The sequence below is a fragment of the Crocodylus porosus genome, unplaced genomic scaffold (assembly GCF_001723895.1).
Source record: "Crocodylus porosus isolate Cpor-Errol unplaced genomic scaffold, CroPor_comp1, whole genome shotgun sequence".
NCBI lineage: Eukaryota > Metazoa > Chordata > Crocodylia > Crocodylidae > Crocodylus > Crocodylus porosus.
The window spans coordinates 19,171,422-19,183,753 of record NW_017728925.1 but is presented as its reverse complement, the minus strand read 5'-3'; the positions used below and the strand labels follow the sequence as shown (position 1 = coordinate 19,183,753).

At 50.0% G+C, this 12,332-nt stretch overlaps 1 protein-coding gene across 3 annotated transcripts in view; it reads right to left on the bottom strand.

Annotated features, from left to right (window-relative positions):
• Nucleotides 1–10,510: 10,510 nt before the first annotated feature.
• PBX3 (PBX homeobox 3) overlaps nucleotides 10,511–12,332 on the bottom strand; it is a 126,347-nt gene continuing 124,525 nt past the window's right edge. Inside the window, exon 9 of one of the 3 annotated variants that reach the window (XM_019541053.1) lies at nucleotides 10,511–11,808. In XM_019541053.1, the coding sequence (XP_019396598.1) occupies nucleotides 11,716–11,808 (93 nt within the window). In that variant the 3' untranslated portion in view covers nucleotides 10,511–11,715. The remainder of the gene's footprint in view (nucleotides 11,809–12,332) is intronic. The other 2 variants (XM_019541055.1, XM_019541054.1) reach the window with 2 other exon arrangements.

Genomic DNA, 12,332 nt, shown 5'->3' with positions numbered 1-12,332 from the left:
GATGATGACAATAACGATTAAACACACTGCTTCGTAGCTTGTGACCTGTGGAGCAGCTAAAACGAGAGGTTGCCAAAAATGACCTGTTTTAATCCAAGCCAGTAACATTTCAGGGAACATATTAAGAAAAGGCTCCATGTTCTACAGAAACGGTGCGCTCACGTCAATGAAATAACAAGAGCATAAGCTGGATTTTCAGAGGGAAAGAAAAATAAGTCAACAAAGCGATGACTATCTGTAACTGAATGAAACTGAAATTATACCCAATTATATTTTGTAAAACCCCAATTTATCTGCCAGGGTTTTCTTTAAATGTTCATGCTACTCTTTCACTTACTAACCATAAATGCCTGGATGCATTTCAAAGTGGTGCCTTTTCTATTATTTCATTTCCTGGAGTCCTCGGCTTGAAAGGACATTAATAGCACACTATAAATAAAAAAAAAGTTACTTAAGGATTTACAGCTGAGGATTTCTATGGAAACAAGAGGAGGAGGGGAGTGTGCATCGGCGCGGGGGTGGCGAAGGGAGGCAAAGAACACGCTGAAAACAGACGAGGAAGTTAGGAGCTGCCGCACGGCACCCGCGAGGCCTCCCGCCCGTCGCACGCTTTCCTGCTGCAACGCGCAGTCGGGCCCGGCTTTTCTCCGCGTGGCCCCGCGAGGGCCTTTTCCAGCCGCCATCAGGCTCTCGGCCTCCTTCATGTTTCAGCCTTTCTCCTTCAAGTGCCGGCCACTTTGACCCCTCTCTCTCCATCGCGGCTCCTTCCCCCTCGCGCTGGCGTACCTCTCCCGGGCTGCCGCGTGCTGGCGCCGTGGCCGGGCCGTGGGCTGCCCGGCGGGCGGGAACACAGGCTCCATCCCTGGCACTCCCTGACGGGGAAGCGGCTTTCCAAGTGCGAGGGCCCACAATGACTCGCAAAACATAGGAAACAATTCAACAATCAAAAAATCTTTCACCACTTAATGGGATTTTATAAATTGAATTATCTCTTTAAGCGCTGACAGTCCTAGCCTATCAATCAATTAAGGAATGCCAGACTCTAGAGGCTACAAATTCACTTAGAGTCAGTGCGCTATTTTCCTCTGAAAACCCCCTCGATGCTCCCCGCCATGGCCAGGCTGCGTGTGCGCTCCCGGGCCCCCCCCCGGGCCATGCCAGTGCAGCGCCAGCGCCAGCGCCAGGGGAGACGCACCCCGAGGCCGTGGGGGGCCGGAGGCGTCTCGGGTGCAGCAGCTCTGTTCCAGTCCCCAGGGACGTTTGGCCTCTCCTTGGAGCACTGTTGGGAGGCCGAAATGCAGAAGCATGAGCCAGCCACGCTGCACCAGAGGCAGCCGCTGAACAGCAAAGCCAGGCAGCGATATGGGGGCCGGGGGCCACATCTCCAGCACCCCTGGGGCCAAGAGCATTCCTGCCTGGCAGGGGCTAATGAGAGAGACAGGCGGGTAGTCGCTGGCCAGCTCACTGGGACCCAGGGCAAGCACTGCAGGGAGCCCTCGAGCCCAGGCACAAGATAGACGGTGCTGCCAGGACCCCAGTCCCAGGATCTGGACCCTGCTGCCTGGATCATGAAAGCTCCAGCTCCTGCTCCCCCCGCCCTGATGCACAGCCGTATTTTGTGTTTCTATAATTTAAAAATGTCTAAACTGACTGTTTTTATTGTTGCTGCTATTTCTCCTGGGTCCTTCCCTGGCAGGAGGAGTGTCAGCCCAACACATACTGGATTTTGAAGTTGAATTATATGCTGGGAAAATAAATGAGGGGGGAAAAAAAGAGTTTGTAATGAATTGTGTTGCCCAGCCCTTAATACGTGTTTTGTATATTTTCTGCAGCTAAAATGTCCCTCTGCTTCTGCACGATTTGTATTTACAGTAGCTGCCAGGTAGCCAGACAGGTAGCTAGTGTCTGTACCAGCTTCAGGTCAACAAGGACAAGTCCTGTGCACATGTGTCTAACAGCTGGACACACGTAGGAGGGGACTTCACCCAACAGAAGAGGTGCAGCAGCCCCGAGCTCACTGCTTTTTCCTGGTTGTTCTTGGGTATCTTCTTCTTGTGAACTTCTTTTCAGTTTATGCAATTTTCCTCTCCCCCCTAACTTTGTATTAGCGCTGGAGGTGAGGCTTGCATTATTGATGGGATAGACAGCCAGGTATTCACAGATGAAAGGTTAGTTTATTAATCCACCGGGAGACCTTATGAAAAACAAATTCAGGTAAACAACATATTTTTCCCGGCTGTTTCTCAAAATTTAAAGCAGGGATCCTGCTCTCTGAGTTCTCCTTTGATGTATTTCCACTGCACTGTGATATTACATTCTTCAGAAAAGAGAAATTGTTTCTTGTACCACATTCAACAGGAAAAGAGAAAGAAATCTAATTGAATATCCTGCCCATATATGCTGAACATCATCCCCTCACAAGTTATAGATGTTCTTGGAGAGTTACTAAAACATGTGGTGAGACATATTTGAAAGACATTTTTCTGTTAAGGGACTTATAATATCAATGCTGTATCATTTTCTTCTTCTCCTTTGAGCAGCCCGTGCCTGCCAGCCCCCGCTCTCGCTGTTCTCCTGAGCCCCATAGTTGCCCCTTGTGACCATGAGCCCAGTGCTGGGGAGAGAGGAAAGAGGTCCCCTTTGCACAGACCCTTGTTTGCTGCTCCAGAGCCAGTGTCAGTCCTGCCAGCTCGCTCCTCCGCTCCTCCCATCGGGCCAGCACTGGAGCCCACGGTCCCCAAAGCCTCCCACCAAGGGCATCCCCACCCGGCTCTGGTGAGTTCGGCTCTTAGCCTTTGGGGCTGGGCTCTTCCAGCCATGCCGGGGACAGCGTCGGCTTCATCAGCTCCTGCCCAGCTACACATTTCCATGATATCGAGGGTGCTCGTTAGACCTGCCCTCAGGGAGAGCAGCGGATAGTTCGTGCTCCTCGCTCGTGCACCACAGGCCAGCCTACAGTTTTCACAATGCAAACAAGTGGGCCCATTGTCTCTGTCTGCGGACCGATAAAGGGCAGAGCTGGCACCTTGCAGCCTGACCGCTGCTGGGCCTAAGGGATCGCTGAAATGACATGGTGCACCTTGGGGCCAGATCCTCGAGGGTGTTTAGGTGCCATCTGCTTCCTCTCTCGCTCTGGCCCCCAGTGCCCTGCGAAGGGTTCCCCCGGCTTTCTGCGTGGTGGTCCTTCCACTGAGCCTCTGACCACTGTGCTACGAAGGCAGAAACCTCCGTGCCCGGTATATGGGCACTGGGACTTGATTAAGCACTGAATTTACCTAATTGACTGACTTGCAGTAATAAGGCCCAACAAAGGACTGAGTAGCTCATTTATGTTGGGCTGAGGGGTAGGTCCTGCCACCGGACACGGAGCCACTCTCTGCTGTGGTACGATCGAGGAGAGAGCCCTGGCACCGATGGGAGCAAGGCAGGGGGAGCGACATCCCTGTTTGAAGTGTCGGCCAGGCCGAGACAAGCCCCGCATGGGACACGCGTGTAGCCCGGGTTCCACGTGGGCCTGATCCATCATTGGGAACAGAGACGGGGACTGGCACTGCAACGTGGGCCATGGGCAAGCGCCCCAAATGTCCATTCCCCTCCAGCCCCGTGACGCCTGCCCCACAGCCAGGCAATTAGAGGTGACGAAGTAAATCCCTTCCACCGGGCTGTGTCACAACAGACACCACCGCAGAGCCCAGCCTCGCAGAGACCCCCGGCCGCCCCTCCTCTGTGTGCCTCCTGCTCTTTAAATTGATTGGCACTTTCTATTTGAGGAAAAATGAGTTCTTAAAATTGAAATCCTGGTTATTGTTATGGTAATACGGCGCGGCAGCAGAAGGAGAGATGGCGGGATACAAAACAGGTTAGTTTAAATCAAGCCACTGATAGGTGAGTCTATATAGAGTACTCAAGCCTAATGAGTTCAGAGGTATCTCTGCAGTGAGCCTGGCCCCCGTAATGCTGTTGATTCAAGTTGTAGGGCCAGGTAATCACCAAGATAACTTGAGGCTCCAGAGATCATTATAGCTTCATCACTTTTTGTATCGAATATTTTCAGACTCATTTGGGATGTCAGCCTTTATAAAATGCTTCCTTACATTAAGGGGCATAGTACACATCCCCGCATACGCCCACACATGTGCGCACAGCCTGGACAGCCCCAGCAGGACGCGGTCCTCCCCACAGCGTGCAAAGGGAGCGCGGCGCATGTACTGGGATAGCACTGCAGAGATGTGGCGCTAAGCAGAAGATTTATGAATAATGTAAGAACAAATGTACCAAACCCATATTACACCGACATAGTGACTGATTCCCAACATATGTTATTGCTCTTCTCTCATCTTTACCTGAAATTAGTAATTTAGAAGCCTCACCTTTATTTGGAAAATAATAGTACACGCAGAATTATAAAAGTTTAATATGCTCCCAGTAAAATGAAAAATGAGAGGTTATGATATTGTCTAACACTTTCAAATGTGTTTATTAATTCATGTTTTAAATCATAAGTTTCGTTCTGCAGGAGAGTCATACACAGCAATAAGCAAGTTTTAAAATATTAATGAATAAACAATATTTCTCTATTGAAATATAACATGCTTCTTTGAACAATGTACCACCAGTAATAAATCAAAACCAGCAGAAAATTGCATTTCATATTTAATACAAGTTGAACTCTGCCTTTTTATAAATGATATCTTTTTTGTTTAATTGGCGTCAGTTCAGATCTAGCAGATTGCTAATAAAATTCTGGATTTCCATATTTAATGACGCGTGCTCTTTAGGCTGAATTTTACCAGAAAAAATGCAGCCTTTTATTATCCTAATAGATGGCATTAATAGGTGATCTTGTCTCATGAAAAACAGCCCCTTCTCGTTTCCCTGAAGCCTAATTTGGGTCCTAAAAAAGAACCAGGAGGGGCGAGCGCTCTGCTCTCCCGCTGACACTGCCTGGCAGAGCCCAGCAGGCCCATGCGCCGGCCCTTCGGCTCCCTGCAAGCACGTTGGTGTTTCCAACCTCGTTGCTCTGTGTAATGGCCCACACACGCAGAAACCCTTCCCCAGCCCCCTGTTGGGCTTCAAGTGCTGGGCTCCAGTATGCGAGGCGGCATGTGCCAAGGGGCACGGGGATGTCGCCTTCTTCTCACCGTGGGCTTCCTCTGGAAAAGGTCAGTGTGGGCCTGGCAGCTGTCTGGGCTGGAGCAGATGTCATGGAGCAGAGGACTTGCCCCCACCACCAGCACCAGGCTCGACGGGGAAGATATGGCCCTACCCCCCACTGGCTTTACACACGCATCCCTTTCCTGCAGAAGCCGTGCTCCGTCGCACCCAGGCACAAACCCGCTTGCAGGGGTGTCCACTGACTCACCGCTGTCATGCACATTGAGGCCCCGCTCCATCCTGCCCTTGGCCCTCCATGCTGGAGAACAGGCTCTGGCTCTGCTGGGAGCCTGCAGACACCGACCAGCGCCCCAGGCACGTGCAGAGCTCCAGGTCACCATCCAGCTGGGTGCTGCTCAGCCTCATCAGCAGTGCTGCTGGGGAAGAGCCTGGATGGGCTGAGGGTCCAAGCACAGCCCATGGCTCCCCTGACGACCAGGTGTGTGGGAGAGCGCAACTTGGAGAGCGCTGCCTGGTCCCAGCTTCCAGCCCTCCCCATGGCAGCTCACCCCGCTGGACTGGGCAATGCTCTCCGTGGCAGCTCACCTCGTGACCGTCTTCAGCACTAATGCACGTGGCTTGCTTCGCCCTGCATTCACGGTGGCAGGAGGCGACTCCACGGTCCACTTGTGCACGCACAGCGTAACTACAGAGACGTGTAGGTACCAACCTCTCTCCGTACAGCTTGGTCGCCACCAATTTGACTGAAATTAATTGGTTTTAATTAGCCCATGTAAACAGAACTCTTAAATCCGGTGCCACGGGAGGGTTCCGGCAGTCTCCAATAAATTAATCCTTTTTATTCTATTGGTGACAGGGAGATGATCAAATAGGCTTTGATACAGAATTTGGGATTTATCACCTCGCAGCCCTCTGATATGCTTGAACTTGTTTTTTTTCCCTGCTGCTGCTGCTGGAGGCAAGAGCCAGGCTGCAACTGGCATTTGCTTCAGAACCCGCGAGCGAGCGGAGCTGGGGATTTGGCAGCGCGCAGAGCAAGGACGTGAGGGGAACTTTGAAGAAAAGTTTCTCTTTGGCATTTGTTGCCGAAGGAGAAGGTTGGCCAGGCAGGGAGGCCGCAGGGCCAGCCGAGCTTGGCCGCGAGACGCTGCGGTGGGTCGGCGCTCCGCTTTGCAGCCAGGAGGGCTCTGAGCTAAACACGGGGTGTGGAGACCGTTGTAGGGGGCCACGAGGGTCTGGCACAGCTCTGCTGGGTAGGCGGAGGTATTGGGGACCAGTGAATAGCGTTGCTGGGGTTGCCACCCCTGGCTCCACAGTGGGGTCACATGTGCCAGGACCACCCCTGGCAGATGTCTGTCCAACAGCCTGCCTCCGTCAGACACCTGTTCCAGTGCCGACCCATCCTCACGGCCCGACCACCTTTCCCCATATCCAGCCTAGCCTTCCTTTGCTTTTAAGGCAGTCCACCGCTGTGCGAGTCGATGAGGCATGCCTCTCCTCTTGCCAACACAGCAGCCACTGCGGAGCATGGGGAAACCCTTCTTCCCCCTCCTGCGATAGCAGTCGAGAGCCTGGCATGAAACCCTCCTGGAGGAGGCCAGGTCCTCATGCAATGGCTGCGTGGCTGTAGCCCATACGTGTAACCAGCCCTGGGCACCACTTCGGTTGCTCTGCCCTGTACAGGGCCGGTGTGTCACCCTTGCTGCAAGCTGCCGGCGCAGGCAGTCACTGCACAGCGCGCAGCTCAGCAGGGCAAAGCGGCTCTTAAATAAGCTGGGTAGCCCTCACCACACGAGCCCAGGGTGGGCAATGCCCACGCGAGCCCACGAGAGCCAGGCTCGGCAGCACTGCGGTCCCCCCAGCCTCCCTCCCGACAGGGCCAAGGCTTAGAGCGCCACAGCGCACAGCAGCTTCCCAGGGAGGCGAGCAGGCTGGGAATTCCAATAATATAGTATATTACCGTGTCATATTAGACTAATAAAATCCTAATATGATCCAGGAATGGGGAGCATATCATAACTCCTCTGTGGCTAATACACCGCGTGCAATAAATCATTCCCGGGGCTTCTCCTTCGCCATTGTATCTGCGTTCTGTGTCAGGCGGATAACTCCGTCCTCCTCGGCTAATGCTTCCCTTTTCTTCACAGTCCATATGGCAGCAGCATTAAAACTAATGAAATAAAATAAAATTTGCCAATCTTGGAAGACTTCTCCTCTCTTAAAAGATGTACTTTTTATTCACACAAGCTGGAAACATCCTCAACTATGTGAGGTTATTTTCCTCCCATTGGGAACACATGGCGCAGGCCCCGGCGTCAGCCTCTTGCAGCTGACATGCAGGGTGCTACTGCGCAGCTCAGGCCTGGCACACACAAGCCACGTCCACACTACATGCACAGCACCTCCAGCCACGCCAGTGCCGGGCAGCCCGGGCTCCCCCTTGCTGGAAGTCTTTGGTTGCCCTGACTGCTCATTCCAGGCCAGAGCATCCCCCGTCGTATCCGCAGCCCGACCCTCAAGCGGTGAGCTGAGATTTCCTTCATGCTGCGTGCGAAAGGTCTGCAACTGCTCCTCGAGCCACTCTGCACGCCGTGCACACTGCGGGAAGCACTTGAACTCTCTCACCAATGCTCAGCAGCATCCATGAGCCCCCTGCAAACTTTCTCCAGAGCTTTTTGCTGGCGGCTGCGGCCTCTTCGCAAATCCTCTCACCAGGCACTCAGGGCATCTTGGTGTTTATGCTGCTCTCAAGGCGGGGCTCTCCGCCACTCCCCACCACGACCAGAGCAGCCATCAGCCTCCCCAGGGGCACAGACTCTTCCTCGGGCTCGTGCGGGGCTGGGCTCTCTAAAAGGCGCTCACCTCATTCAGCAGCTTGTGCCCTGAGCTGGAGCTGGGGAGACCTGGGGTCTGCTCTGCCACTGCTCTTCCAGGGGACCTTGGGGAATTCACTGGCTCTCTCTCTCTGCCTCAATTTCCCCGTCTGCAGTGTGAGGACACTGTCGCCATTTCTCGGTAGCACGTGGAGATCTGCTGCAAAGCACTGCGTGCGTGGCGGGAAACTGTTGGCCGCACAAGCCCCTTGTGAGCCTGCCCTGGGGGCTGGGCCTTCCCCTCTGCTTTGTGCTCATGTCCCAGGCGGGTGCCTCTGCTCCCTTCCGGTGCCTTGTGCAGCCAGGCTCCACCTCAGCGACCCCCAGGCAGATTCCTGCCGCTCCAGCGTCCCAGTGCATGGCTGTCCCCAGGGCCCGATGGCTCCAGGGCATCAGCCAGCCCTGCTTGCAGGCATGCTCGTTAGCACCGACAGCTCCAACCTGGACACGCAGGATTAGCTATGAGCCAGCACCCCTCCAGAGAGAAGGACACCCGCCCACCCAACAGCACTGCAGAGCTCGCTTGCTGGCACTTGGAAGCGCTCAGCTCCGTTCACTGGGCAAACGAGCCTGTGATGAATTCTTACACACGTCGTTAGTACTCAATTAAGCCATGCCCGGCCTCTTCAGCATGTCGCTGCCAGGTAAAGCGCAGGCCCATCCAAAGGACTCATTTCAACGCTGGCGCTCGTAGTCAACCTTGCTGATGTGTGATCAGGCCTCCAGGATAAAATTTTTATTATTTGCCGTGCAGCCACGTGATGGTTCTCCAATATAGGGAAAGGCCAAATTGCACTTGTAATTCAAAAGGACCTGCATCCTTAATGTTGTAAAGAAGCACGCTAATGATGCCCGATGGGCACAGGGCACGCAAGTGCGCCCAAAGGTTGTTGATGGCCTTCCTATGAACCTCATCAGTATATGACAGGTTTTTGCCTGTGGCCAGCAGAGATGTGATCAAGATGAGGGAGGCCTGCATGTTCATTATGCTGCCTAGGCCCCCACTGACACGCGTTACATTTAAAATACTGTTTCCATTGAGTTATGGCGTAAACACTGAGTGTGGAGTTCGAGAGCTTCATTAGCAAACGGATATTGTTTTGTCGCGTTTCCTCCATGCGTAGCTAGTCTTCCCAGGCCCGCGGTGCCCCATGCCACCGATCTTACAGCTTGACGAGCGCTTGGCAGAGGACAGCCTTGCCTTGCTTGTTAAAAGCACCATCTGTAGCAAAAGGAGCACTGTGTATTTCTAAAAGTGATCCAAAGTAACCATGGGTGTGTGTCTGTGTGCGTGAGAGAAGGAGAAGCAGGGGTGTATCGGCTGAGACACGCGTCTGAGGGACATGGGGGAAGATGAAATCCGCTGGCTGTATTTTGGGGGGAAAAACAAAGATACTTTGCAAAACAACTTAGTACAGGAATTGGTTGGTAAGAAAAGCTGACCCACAAGCTAATTGAATCATGCAAATAATCATTTAGCTCCCAAATCTACGCCTACGGGCTTAAGCAGCTGGCTAACAAGTAAACAGCCAAGTCGTCTATTTTCTAGAGCTTGCCTTGGCACTGCAACAAATTTGGGCGACGGGTCGTGATAGTTATGCCTTCTTTTGCCTAGATACACTAACTGGAGTAGTAAAATAGTTGTATTTATCAAAGACCGTTGGCTGCCAGTGATTAACGTTAATTTGATTTCCTGTGAGTCAATTTCCTTGAGATATGGTAAATAGGCTATTACCTGTTATTGACCTTTACTTTATTAAAAAGATTTAGAATTAGCAGTTTATAGAGATGTCCTTCCAAAAAGTTTTGTTAATCAAGAAATATCATTTTTATAATCAAATTTCAGTTGTTAGCAGGGGTTATATTTTAAAATTTAATGTTAAATAAGGATGATCATTAAGAGTGAATAAGATGTTGATTTTTTTTTAATTTAGACTAAAAGATTGACCCTTTCCTAATCCTCCACTTGAGCGTCTTGCTCTTGAGCAGAGCCGCGTAGGAAGAAAGACCACAGATGAACTGATACATCTATGGCTTTGAAGTCTTTTTTGAGTACAAAGCGGTGGACATCTACCAGGGCCTACTTTATCTACAATTTCCAATATCCTTCAGGCAAGAGTGCACAGCTCGCTATTTGTATTTAAAGAACTGCTTAACTCCTGCTTTATGACAACTCCTCCATACATCTCGTAGCTTACTTTATCTTTGAGAGCTGACTAAAACTGAGCAGGAAGAAATTACATCAACATTTGATCATGAAAGCAAAAAGTTTATTCATGTTTGAAACTACATATAACTACCACGAGGAAGACTTTTCAATCCAGGGTGTAATCCAGTTAGAAAGTAACACGAAACGTTTTAATACATTAGAATCACTGCCACAAATTATTTTCATGACTCAATCAGGTTCAGAATCGCATACAATACAAAAGAGAGAAAGAAAGGGCCCCTGTTAGACAGGGCGAAATATACAGTACTGAATACTGAAATCTGTATGCATTACAATTAGTTGTTGTTGTTTGTTTTTTTTGCGTGGATTAGTAACAAGATGAAGAACATTCAAAATGTTTCTCAGTATTTACAACAGTTTTACTGTCTTTGTGTTTCAACCGAAGACCCAATGTTTCTGCTTTAGCTTTTTTTAAAAGTTGCAAATGCAACCCTGACTTTGTTTTTTTTTTAAAAGATTACAATGTACATTACATCTCATGAAGGGAAACAAAGAGTTAATTACAAGATGCAAAAAGATAAGAAAGAGACAAACTACAGCGTGAGTATTGTTCAGAGGTAGTAAGTGAGCACTCTAAGCTACAGAACATGTTGAAATTCTATTGGTTTGTATGAGTTCGCATGAGGTAATAAAGCTGTGTTTTGATTGGTGAGATGTATAAATACTCTTTTGCTACACTATGTACAACACTCCATATAATGGTGCCTTTCTTTTTTGTTGCCAAGAGGAAGTAGCAAATCTTGGCAAAGGTGTGTGCAGCACCTAGCTCCTACTGTAAAACCCCAGGTCTTGGCTTCCACAAAAATAAGCAGCAAGTATCTTCATCTCTTAAGAACGATCTATGTCCATGACTGAAATACAGAGAGGAGACTCTGGGTCCTGGTACTTTTAGCAAGAAAAGATGCTCCCAGCTTCCAATCTAGTTGGTAAAACAATAGATCACAACAAAAATGTGACGAATAAGGATTCTTAAAGACGACCATCGTTAACTGAAATAACTGAACAGCTCTTTTTATTCCAACTCTATAAGAGATATGAAAAGATTAAACACAATCAAAGTCTGTAATTCATTTAGGCTTTTCATGGAAATATGCACGAAGTTAAATTTAGGTGAGGTGTTTCTTTGTGTCTGCTCCTGCTATTGAGGTTAAGCTTATACTGTACTTTTACCCTTAAGGCCAAGTAATTGGCAACTGTTAGACCGTCATCGCTAAAATTGTTGATAATAAATTATGATAAAATAGTTACAGGGCTATAAACAATGCTAAATCTTGGCCTAATTGGATAAAGTGCTTTTTAACATTGTGTGTTTTAAGTATAAATACAAATGATTATGATACCTTTAAAAAACAGATTTACCAAGTTTTCTAGTAAGACAAGGTTTTACAGTAAAGCTATAGGTGCTTGGCTACAAAAAAGATTCTTTCCTTTTTCTCCTGTGACTCTGAATGCGCTAACCACGGCATCTCAGCGCAGGGAAAAAGTGTTGCTAGGAGATTAGTTAGAGGTATCGGAGTGCACACTTCCCGGCCCTTCTGTAGGGGAAGTCACAGAAGATGGAGTCGTTGCGTCCTGCCAGCCTCCATTAGCCTGAAAAGGGAGAAAAGCCAATTGATATGATGATACCACTGGAAATGCATCCAGGAGTGGGGAAGGGGAGGGGTTCTCAGCTCCTCCTGATGGCAGAGTTTGGGAGAGGAGGAAAAAACCCACCCGTGCGCGTCACACGGCCAATAAACCGCATGGAGCAAAGGTATCCACGACGGGAAGAGCTAGCTAGAAACGAGGAGCCCTTCAACAAGGCGATGCAGTATCTGAGACGCACACGCACGTCTCAAAAAAAAAAGGTTAAGGATTTTCGCAAGGTTTGTCTATCTCTGAAACCTCAGATTTTTCCCACTTTTAAGTCGGAGAAAACTGCGGCCACGAAGGAGGAAGAAATTCTCAGCCAGCTCCTGCTAATCCCATCTCCAGAAGCGCTGCGTGCCCGGAGCCATGCTGGGGGGACTCGAGAGCCACTGGGCTCGACGTAGATCTGAGGTCCCTTCCAAACATGCTCTCCCTGGGTGCAGAGGCGCGGGCACGAGGAGGAATTGCACTACTCAGATCAGCTT